Raw genomic sequence first — 12,259 nt, forward strand, 5'->3', positions numbered from 1 at the left:
ATGGTCCATGAGAGAAACCCCTTCCAGGACTGAAAGTTAAAGGAAGCCAGCGAGAAGTAGGCTTATATGTGACTCGCTTGTGACAACCTGGGTCCACTTGAGTGGAAATGGGGGAAGTGCAGCAAAGAAGAAATGGGCTGAGTTTGGTACTCTTTGACCTAGACCATGGAGGCTAAGGATGAGAGGAAGGGCTGTCTGGTCTGAAATGCAAGGAGTTGTGAGTCTACGGACATTGAAAGAGTCCCTGAGGACTGAGGATGTGAGAGAAGGTGCTGGCTGGTCTGAAGTGAAGGGAAGAGTGTGACTCCCAAACTTGGCAGCTGGTACCCATGATGCTGGTGTTATGCTACAATTTTATGGCTTGTTCGGGGTTGGACTTTGTTTGTTTATGGATGCAGATGCCCAAAGTTTCCAAGCAGAAGAGAAAATTCAGAGAAAGAACACGCTTTTCTCCTCAGAGTACTGGTGGGATGTTGTTGTTGTTGTTATGTGCCGTCGAGTCAGACCCGACTCATAGCGACCCCTCCTTGGGTTTCCGAGGCAATATCACTACGGAAGTAGATTACCCAATCTTCCTTCCAAGGAGTGGCTGGTGGGTTTGAACTGCCAGCCTTCTGGTTAGCAGTCAAGTGCTTTAGGCACTACGCTACCAGAGCTCCTACTGGTGTGATAAGGATGGGCAAATTAGAAATTGGCTCTCTAAAATGGGGGGAGATAAAGGCATGAAGTGTCTGGCTTACACGCTTTCATGGATGTGGTTATTCTTTAACTGATGGTGAAGGGGATGTGAATTTTTGAAGTACAAAAGGGATAATGGCTAGAAAAGCCAGGGGGTGCCCTGTGGTGTAGTAAATTACTGGTATGGCTTTTCTAGCCATAAGCCTTTGTAAACCCCCGGTGGAATTTCCCATGAGCAACTGAGGAGCTCCTGATTGTTAAAGTTATTCACCTGGGGTATTTCTGTTGTGGGTGGCACAAAGCAATGTTCTGGGAAGTTCACGCTCTCAGGTGCTTAGAATTCTGATGTTATGATTGGTTAGTTTGGTCACTCTGCCAGGCTCAAAAGGAGCCCTCTTAGAGGCAGAAGGAGTCTCTCTGACTGCTGCCTGAGAAGGACATGCTCCTGAGAGATATATGCTCCTGAGAGACACATGCTGATGGGAAAGAGACACAAGAGACATGCATTGCTGAGAGACACTGAGAGACACTCACTGCTGGGACAGAGACTAGGAGAGACAGTGGGCTGAGAGAGACTGAGCATTGTTCCTGAACTTGAATTGTAGCCTGCTTCTTCCCTAATAAACCCCATAATTTGTGAGTTCTGTGTGGTCACTGTAGTGAATTATCGAACCCAGCAGAGAGGTGGTGGGTGCTGTGGAAGGAACGGTTGATGTCAGGGTTGGTGAAAGGGCTGGAGGGAGGCAGCATGTCTGGCCTTGCAGGAATAGGCCTTGTGCTATTGATGGTGATTCTGTCTTCCTCTTGTGCAATTAGAGGAGGTTGGAAGATGTGGCCTCCCTGCCCCTTTGGCAGTTGTTTAGAACCCCAAATTTGGAGCAGGACACAGAATAAAAAATACTTCTTCCTGCCTTCCATGGATGTGGTATGACCATGTGATAAATTTGGGCAAGGAGATGATACATTCATAGCACATGTAGCTTCCAGAACATGCTCTTTAAGAGAGGAGTACTTTTATCTTCCCCTTTAAGAGAAAATCTCCCATTTTTCTTTTTCCTTCAGGTTAGAATGTAGACAGTGCTAAGTTGAAACTGCCATCCTGGACCATGAGGTGAACTTGTAAACGAGGGTCACAAAGGGAGACAGATCAAGCGAAAGGAGCCTGAGCCCTGACACTGTGGAGCTCCCCACTAGCTTTTGACTTCTACCTGTGGATTCCTGAATGAAAGAAAACAAACTTCAGTCTTGGATAAGGCTCTGCTATTGAGGGTTGTCTGTCACTCATCACTGATCTCTCTTTTTTTTTTATTTATCATTGTAAAAACATATATAACATTCATTGCTGACCTTAATCCTAAATAATATAGGGACTAAACTACAGCAATAAAAGGAATAATTTAGAATTTGTAAAACCACCATCCTTTAAAAATATATATCAAATAAATAAATAAATACACTATCTTTTCTGGACCCTAGCTGTCTAATAAGAAACTAATATTAGGACAATTAAATGAAGCAAACTGAAACGTTGTTCTGTTTTGTCTGAAGAGCTCAGTTAAATAATGAAGTTTAATTTTCAATTCTAAAGGATTCTGTGACTTTCATCAGAGAGTCAATTGTTTCACTCTCAAAGTTTTGGGAAGATGATGACTAACAAGACTATTACAGAAAGACAGATATGAAGACATATATGCATACACACACACACACATGAATGCATGCGTCAAGTGAGTATGTAGTGAATTTTTCAAGCACAGGGAAAGGGGGACATGGGAAAGATCTGAGTGGATCTCTCCAAGTAAGAGTCAAATACGAAGACACAGGCATTATACAGGACAACCACAGTTAGAAACTCAGATTTTTTCTCTTCAGGTTTTTTTAAATGAAGACTTAACTGAAAAAAATACTACACGAGAAAGCAGAAAAAAACTTCACAGTAAGCCAGAAAACTAGGGGCCACACATAAAATTAATTCTCTTGGTGAGAAGGTTCAGGGAGAAGCTGCCTGGCCTTTGAAACAAGATAAGAAGGAAGGACCCATAGGAATAGAAAATATAGCTTTTCTCTGAAGCTGCACAGATTTTTAAAGGAGGTAGCAGAGCTATATATACACACAGGTAAGAAATTCTGAGATACACAGCTTCAAACAGGCTACCTGCCAAAATTTATTAAGTCTATTTTTTGTCCTGTTTTGTAACTCAGGATATTGTCTATAGCAAAAATGACATATGCTCTCCTAGATTAACATACCAAAGCCTGTTTAATTTTCATTGCATCATATTTTCCACTGAAAAACAAGATGTAACACTACCAATTTAAATGTATCCAGTTTTAAATTGTTATGCTTTCCTTAGCCCAAACTGTGCTCCATTCATCTGATCATATCTCCCTTGGATTAAAAACAAAACAAATAAAAAACTCACTGCCATCGAGTCGATTCTGACTCATGGTGACCCACTTTGAGTTTCTGAAGTGGTAAATCTTTACAGAAGTAGATTGCCCAGTCTTCCTTCCATAGAGTGGCTGGTGGATTTGAACTGCCAACCTCTTGGTTAGTAGTCAAATGCCTTAGGCACTATGCCACCAGAGTACCTTTCTCTTGGATAGTTGGGCCCATTACAAATACTATGACTTCAAGAAGCTTAAAATTTTTCAATGTCACTTTTAATGTATATGAATACAAAATCTCATTCTCAAAAACTGTTGTTGTTGTTGTTATTTGCCATCGAGTCGGCCCCGACTCATAGCGACCCCTCCTTGGGTTTCCGAGGCAGTATCACTACGGAAGTAGGATTGCCCAACCTTCCTTCCGAGGAGTGGCTAGAGATGCTAAATTATACTAAGCAGAAAAGTAACAGTGGGGAAGAGTAATAATTTTCACTGAAGTGGAATGCTATATTTTCATTTCTCCTTTAAAATTAAGCTATAATAGAAGAAACATTAATCATTCAATTATGGGAAGAATGGACCCTAAATAATAAAAAAGATATGGACTACCATCAACAGAAGTATATTCAAAAGCTGGTGAATCAGAGGTAACTCAGTATCTGGCAGATGAACAGATTTTCATTTAACTAAAACCCCAGTTAAATTGCAGTTGGGTTACAATAATGAAATCTGACAGAGAATGGCCAAGAAATTCAAGACTCCATCAGTATTTGTATTAGTAATTCCAGTTTAGAATTACATGATAACCAAAAATGAAAACTTGGAGAAGATTGAAAATCAAAAGAAAAATGGAAAATATGAACCTGGAATGATGTCAATATTGTCAATCATTATGTAGATGGCAGAAGTAAAGCAAGAGAGGAAAATATATTTCTATAGTTGGCCATTCCAGACAGGTCAGCTTATTCACAATTAAGAAGTGGCACTAAGAAAGTCTACATAAATATGAAAGAATTTCTAAGGAGACAGCTCAAGTGCTCAAGTATTTTTATCTCACATCCACTATGGTCTACAGATGCCTTTTCTATCCAGACATTTATTTTTAAAAATAACTTGTCCATCAGTTTTTACTCTGGAGTCAGAAAAATCAATGCCTTCCAAAACCCAAGGTATTTCTTCCTCACGCAGGGAAACCAGGCTTAAGAGACCCTCACATTGGGTTGAGAAATATATGCATGAAATTCCCTAAAATAAACTTCACCTTGATACATGGAAGATATTATTCAGTTGAGCATACAAGATGTTGCCTTTATGAGAATGAATGGTGCTCCAAAAAATAAAGTGCCTTCTAAGTCCCTGGGAGCTCTGGTGGGGCTGTGATTAAAGCATTCAGCTACTAACCAAAAGAACAACAGTGAGAACCCACCAGCCACTCTGCAGGAGAAAGGTGAGGCAGTCTGCTTCCTTTAAAGATGTATAGCCTCGGAAACCCCATGGTTATAAACAAATCTAATATGATGCATTTTAAAGTGGAGTATAGTAAGATGTGTGTTTTTTCTGGGTGTGTGTGTGTATGTGTGTGTTGGGTTTTATTGTTTATTTGTTTGTTTGTTTTTCTTGACCAGCTTTTTCATGAAAAGAAACTGCATATATCAAACACTTCTGCATTTATTGTTATTTTTTAAAAAAATCTTTTATGGTTGAATGAAGAGATTTCATACTGCATCTGTCCACTTTATTTGCTTTTTAAACATTAGTAAAAATGTTTAGTAACTTATGTTGAATAAAAGCATTAAAAAGAAGCAAATCATTTGTGCTCTATAATTTGTAGTACACTACTGTGGCTTTGGCATGTGTTTATGTGAACAAAATACTGTAAGAATTTTACATTGACAGGGTTTTTTTTTTGTGACTTTGTTTTGTTCTTGTTTGTAACAGGATAGCATTCACATTCGGGACTGCATTTCTAGAAATTTATTGCAACAGGTTATCTGAGCAAAACACTTGGAGCCAAAAAAAAAAAAAAAAAAAGGAAAGATAAGGAATACTCTTTAAGCTGAGTACTATCTACTTGGATAGAATCTTACAGCATCTTTGATAAACATCTCTCTGAAAAAGTGCTGGGTAGGCAGGTTTGCTGACAATATAGTAGAAAAGCTAATTCTGGTTATCTCTTTAAGGACATTTAATTGCACAGAAAACATAATGTAACATTGTCTCAACATTCACAGATTGACTGTAAATTACCTTAATCTTTGTGCAGACTGAAGGAATACTATAAAAAAAAAAAAAAAGCAAACCCACGGCCATCGAGTTGATTCTGACTCCCGTTGGGTTTCTGAGGTCATAAATCTTTATAGAAGTGCATTGCCCAGTCTTCCTTCCATGGAATGGCTGGTGAGTTTGAACAGCAACCTTAGGCATCGTGCTACCAGAGCTCCTTAAGGAATACTATAGTAAACCCCATTTGCTTAGGACTTTTAAACTTCTCCCATAGTTTATCAGGCATTAAAATTTGGAATTGAAATGCTGCTTTCACTGAAAATGTTGTGATGTTTCAGTAACTTTTAACCACCATATAAATAATAGAACTATCTTTTGAGTGTATCAGTTTTTCTTGCACAGGCAATACATGAGTTTCAAAGTGATCTGTGAGCCACTTGTTTCTGAAATGTTTTGGTAGTTCTACTAAAAAATAGTTAAATACAGTGCTTTTCAGAGCCTCTGAGAAAGGGATATTTTTGTGGAAAATCTATCCTGGATTGGACAAATCTAAATGACACTGGCAACCAAGATTCTGTTATGATTTCTGTGCATACAGTGTAGTAAAGAAGTATATTCAGGATGGAAAACAAGAGCCATGTTAACAATGTTGAGTAACATTTGCCTGTGCCTTTTGCCTCCTTTTCCAAAGAAATTCTGTTTACCTTACTCTCAAACTGTTGGGGTGGGACATTCCTTTAGGACCAATTAAAATGTAGCTTTGAAGTCAGTCATATATTTGGCTCACTGCATTCAGTATTCTCTTAGGTCATTATATTTTCTCGTGTACAGTCACAGGATGTTGAAACGTTAATATGAGTTCAGATTAATAAAATAAAGGGATATTCGAGTCTTGAATACCATTACGTCCGTATGTTGCTTGCTATTTAAAAAAGGTCATGAGGCTATGTTACCTCCCAGTTCATGTACTGTTCTGACACTTTCCTTAGGAGGAAAGTATGTACGAAGGTCATTATGAAGACATGACTAAAGAATGAAGATGACATCTTTGCTCTCTTCTGACTTATGCCTCAGTCTGCTTTAAAAATGTTTGTAGTAGTAAATGGTGGTATACAGTGTGGAATAGTGTCATAACTAATTTGATGATTTATTAATCAAACAATAACAACAAATCTCTAGCTTTAAAAAAAAAAAAAGTTCTATTCAGTCCTATAGGGTCATTATGAGTTGGAATCGACTCAATGGCAGTGGGTGTTTGCTTTGAGTCCTTGGTGGTGCAAACAGATAACACGCTCAGCTGCTAATTTACAGATTCAAGTTCAAGTCCACTCAGAGGTGCTTCAGAAGAAAAAGGGTTGCTGATGTACTTCTGAAAAATCAGTCACTGAAAAGTCTTTGAAGCACAGATCTTCCCAGAAACATCACAGCAACTAGTTCAGTTCTTGTTTGTGTGTGTGTGTGTGTGTGTGCTACAGTAAGAGAATTTAAAGGAAAGATCTCCTTTCTTGCTGGGCACCTAGAAGTAGTCTTGTGTGTCTGGATACAAGATAAGAATCAAAATAATAAACTAAAGCTCCACTACTCTGGAGATCTTTTGCTTCACAAAGCTGTGCCCTTTATAATAGATGCAAGAGAAAAAAATACTTTTCTTACCTTGTCTTTCAGCTTTTCCATCCAGCTTCTCACTAGGAAAAACAAGAGAGTAAAGCATGAAAAGCCATTTTTTTTTTACTTGTATTCCATAGTATGGAGTTAATAATGAAGTTTCTATTGTATGAAATATAATAAAAAGATCAGTAGTATTAACATATGACAGTAATGGTCTTGTTTTTATTCTCTTTTATTTAAAGCAACAGATAACACAAACATATCCTTCATACCATTATTAGATGAACAGAGTTTTTTGTTTGCTAAATACTTTTTCTGCTATTATTTAATGCCTTAGGGAAAGGTCTGGAGATGAAAAGTAGAAATAACCTTAAGAATATCAAGATTTTTTTTTATCTGACATTTTTCCTTTAGCTTTATTTCCCATTTTTCTCAGTTTCAAGCTCAATAGGAATGTAGCATTTGAATCGATGCCAGAGAGCAAGGATTAATATAAGAAAGGGCAATGGGCAAGTCAAGGCTGCCCAACAGTGACTCCAACAAGAAATATTTGCATTCAAGGGAAGTTGAAGAAGAAAGAATCTGACCAAAGGCAAGAAAAGGAAGTTCTGAATTACGCATAGCTTACAAATTATAGAATTCTGTCACGACATAAATAAAAGCAATAATCAAGTGATATTTTTCAAAGCCAACTGAAAACGACTATATCAACAATGAAATTTAATGTAGATCATGATTACAACTATTTGAAAATACATTTGTCTAGTGCAGAAGGAAATGTACAGCAAAATGAAAAGGTGTTAGAAGAATCACATTAGTTAAGGGTAGTCTGAGTTGGTGATGGAGTTTTTTCCGCTTAGTGCCTTTTAACATTATACTAATGTTTCAACACAGAATATAATTTGATTTTTTAAAAAGCATGAAGAAGGTTAAAAAAAAAAAAAAAAAAAAGACAACTATTATCTTCATTTTGCCTTTCTTATACCAGGTATCAGAAATTAGTTTAAAATAAATACTTTGGACTCATTACATTTCCTGTCCTCTCCAGGAGGTTCAACAAATGGGACAGGAAGGAAACAGAGAAGTAGAGCCAAAAGAGGACTCCCAAAAGGTTTAGACTAGGGTTTAGCAAACATTTTCTGTAAAAAAAAAAAAGAAAGTCAGATAGTAAATCTTTTGGGCCTTGTGGGCCATACAGTCTGCATCAAAACTATTCAACTCTTCTTTTGTACTCAAAGTAGCCTAGACCCTATATAAGCAAATGGGTGGCTGTGTTTCAATAAAACTTTATGAACATTAACATTTAAATTTCATGTCACAGATATTTTTCTTTTTATTTTTTTGCACCATTTTAAAATGTGAAGACTATTCTTTGCTCACAGGCCATACAAAAATGGTCAGCCAGATTTGCCTGGTGGGCTGTAGTTTGCTAATCCCTGGCATAAAGACATGCTTTACTCAAGAAGTTAGCATTTCCATTTACAATCTCTGACTCTGGTAATCATATATCTGACAACAGTGATGAAAAAAAATATATATATATATATACATACATGTGTGTGTATCCTTTTGCAAAACACTTCATATGTACTGCATTAATGATAAATATGAGATGTATATGTGATTATGCTTAGGGAAAAGATGAGGAAGCTAAGGCTCAAAGAAGCTAAGAGATTTGCCCATGATTAACCAGCAGGAGAAGAGGAAGAAAAACAAGTGAAATATGACTACTGTTAACAAGTGTCAACTAAACCCAAGACATAAATTTAAATTCAACCAGGGAATGCTTCCAATTCATTCTTTTATTCAAAAAATATTTATTTATTTATTGGTCAAACACTGTGCTCTATACTGGATCAGTGGAAGATGGCAGTTGTTGTTAGGTGCTATAAATTCAGTTCCAACTCACCCTATGTGAGAAAGTAGAACTTCCCCATAGAGTTTTCCTGGCTGTAATCTTTACAGAAATCTCTCTGATTCTGATGCCATGTTCTTCTCTTCATAAAGTCCAGTTTCTCAGATCATTTGCTCAGAACACAGATTGCAATATGCAGGTAACACAACCTTGCTTGCTAAAAGTGAAGAAGACTTGAGGCACTTACTGATGAAGATCAAAAACTACACCCTTCACTAGGATTATACCTCAACACAAAACAAAAATCCTCACAACTGGACCAATGAGCAACATCATGAAAAACAGAGAAAAGCTTGAAGTTATCAAGGATTTCATTTTACTTGGATCCCACAGTCAACACCCATGGAAGCAGCAGTCAAGAAATCAAAAGACATATTGATTGCATTGGGCAATTCTGCAGCAAAAGACCTCTGTAAAGTGTTCAAAAGCAAAGATGTCACTTTAAGGACTAAGGTATGCCCGACCAAAGCCATGGTATTTTTAATTGCCTCATATCCATGTGAAAGCTTGACAATGAATAAGAGAGACAGAGTAAGAATTGATGCTTTTCAATTATGGCATTAGCAAAGAATACTGAATACAGTATGGACTGCCATAAGAATGAGCAAATCTATCTTGGAAGCACAGCCATAATGCTTCTTAAAAGCAAGGATGGTGAAGCTTCTCACTATGTACTTTGGACATGTTATCATTAGGGACCAGTTCCTGGAGAAGGACATCATAGTTGGTAAAGTAGGGGGTCAGTGAAAAAGATGAAGACCCTCAATGAGCTGGATTAACACAGAGGCTGCAAAAATGGGCTCAAATGTAGCAATGATTGTGAGGATTGCATAGGACTGGGCAGTATTTCATTCTGTTGTTCATGGCATCACTATGAGTCAGAGCAACTTAACAGCAACTAACAACAATGAAAATCTACAGAAGCTTATCTCCACTCCAGGTCCTTCTCCTTCATTATTGCAGGGTAGATTCAAAACCATGAACCTTTCTTTCAGCTGCAGTTGATCATTCAACCCACTGTTCCACCTGGGCTCCTTCAGTAGAAGTTATGGGGATACAATACCAATGAGAAACAGGTTAGGTCATCAAGTCTATGAGGAAGAGTGGATGACAAGGCAGCAATGCAAGGCCATAGAATGTGAGGGGCAGAGCAAGAAAGCCAACTATTGGGCAAAGGCATAATTTTAACATTTAAAGCAAGATGTTTGGAATCAGAGAATAAGCTAGGTGCTATATAAAGAGCATAACAAGGTGGGAGCAGGAGTGCTGTGGAGGGTGTTCTGGTTCCCAAGTGCTGCTCTGACAAGAAATATACCAAAAATGGGATGGCTTAAACAAACTGGAGTTTATTCTTACAATTTGGAGGCTTTAAGTCCAAGTTCAAAGTGCCAGGCTCTAGGGGCTGAGTGAAAGCCCCCTCACCCTTGGGGTCCAGCTCTGCCTCTTGCTCCTGGCCCACTGAAGCTGGAGGCATTTCTTCACTCAGACAGCTGCTGGCTGCTGAGGCTGACAAGCCCAAGGTTGACAAGTAAAAAGGCACAGTCCCAATGTTACCAAACCACATAGCAGGCCATTAACTTAAGTCCATTGTAAGTTCCAAGGTCAGCAGAGCATAGCAGGGTGCTGAAAAACGACATGGCTACATGCAGGGTCCAAGTGTGCCATAGGCTAGAGACCATTCCCAAGGCTTCTCCTTATATACAGAAAGCAGACCACATCCCAAAGGCAGCTACTCAGCTGCTTATGATAGATTCCACCATGGAGCTGATTGCCAATCTCATCATGGGGAATAACTACCACCAGCTGCCCAGCCATTCACTCAACCAGTCCCAGCCAAGTTGACACACAAACATAACTACCACAGAGGGTAAAAGCCAGGACAGGCTAACAGCAGAAGTAACAAAGCCCTGACACTCAGCACACTGATGTAGGTGATGGGATCAGGGCAGCTTGGAAAAGAGGCAAAGGAGGCAAAATCAAACCAGGGTCTGAAGCACCAAAAGGCTTTCTATACTGTAGGAAAGTCCTTACAGAAGAAACATTTGAACTTAGGCCTTATTGAGTCAGGCCTTCAGTAACTTTCAGGTACTTGCTTTGGAAGATTCACTAGTGCAGTAATTCTCCACCGAGGAGGGAAGGTCCACATGTGTGGATGTGTACAGGTAGTTTGAACGAGTATGTTCAACGTACCTATCTCTGTCGTTTACAACACAAACTACAGAAAATAAAGCTGTGCAAAATCTTCTTGACTACCTAGTAGAATGATAAACAGAAGATACTGAAAAAGCATTTTGGTTGGTCTGGATCTAAAAAGGTTGTGAAAACTCTGCCCTTCAGAATACGTGCACTTGGTTGAGTTTCCCCAACTAAGAACATGAGACCCGTGAGCGTCACCTTTTCTGCTTCTCAGGCATCCACCAAGGTCAGTAACACAGTACTGGACACTCAGGTGCTTAACAAATAACTTTTCTTTATTCCGAAAATATTTATTGCTTTTTTAGTCTGTTCTCAATCTTTGAGTAAGCATGATTTTCTTTCATGAAGATTCTGTAGGCTTTCAACAAAACCTTAAAGATGCTATAAAGATAAAGGTTATATAATGAGCATTTTAAACCTTAAGGAAAGAAGTTGATAAGGGAATGCAAAAAGGAAATGAGATAAAATCAGAAATGAAGATTGCTAGTAAAAAAAAAGAGAAGAATTTCAATCAAACGTATTTTTTAAAAAAGAGAAGATTATATATGAAGGAAGAACTAAAACTGCAATTTTTCAAAAATAGAGATGCATACTGAGTACAAGAGTATGAATTTATACAGCTTTTGAGAAGTGAGAGGTTTTGTAGTTGCCATCAAAAGCCCTATAATTATTTTAAATTTTTTATCAACGTTTCCAGTTCTAAAAGAAACATATTTTCAATAGTCCATCATGAGGGTTTAAATGACGTTCCTTGCAATATCACTGAAAATAGAAAAGAACCCTGAAACAATATAAATATTCAACAGTACAGGAATGGTTGAAACACTCAAGGAAAAAAAAATTGGGCTATGGCTACAAAGTGGAATATTATATGAAAATTAAGATTATTTGAAGAAATACAGTAATTGGTGCTATTCAAATTTTACTTCAAATGAAAAAATAGCATATGAGTAATGTGAACCCAAGTTTGTAGATAAAAATACTATGCAGATAGGGGGTCACTGAGCTTCTGTTAAGTGGGACAGGAAAACACGAAAAGAGATGCAGTGATGGCTGCCCAACATGATGAACATAATTAATGTAAAAAAATGTTTAAATGGCAAATGTTTTGGTATATGTCCTTACCACAATTTTTTTTTTTTAATTTTATTTTATTTATTGTGGTTTGGGTGAAGATTTACAGAGCAAATTCACTTTCCATACAGCAGTTCACATATACTTTGTCTCATGTCATTGACCACAGTTTACAAT

At 37.8% G+C, this 12,259-nt stretch overlaps 1 protein-coding gene across 1 annotated transcript in view; it reads right to left on the reverse strand.

Moving 5' to 3' along the window:
• The window catches only part of ARMH4 (armadillo like helical domain containing 4), a 188,731-nt gene that overhangs the window by 6,818 nt on the left and 169,654 nt on the right, over window positions 1–12,259 (reverse strand). The window contains exon 5 of the mRNA XM_007951871.2: window positions 6,943–6,974. Coding sequence (XP_007950062.1) covers window positions 6,943–6,974 — 32 coding nt within the window. The remainder of the gene's footprint in view (window positions 1–6,942; window positions 6,975–12,259) is intronic.

The sequence above is a fragment of the Orycteropus afer genome, unplaced genomic scaffold, assembly GCF_000298275.1.
Source record: "Orycteropus afer afer isolate SDZICR_OR568_19922 unplaced genomic scaffold, OryAfe1.0 scaffold00314, whole genome shotgun sequence".
Taxonomy (NCBI): domain Eukaryota; kingdom Metazoa; phylum Chordata; class Mammalia; order Tubulidentata; family Orycteropodidae; genus Orycteropus; species Orycteropus afer.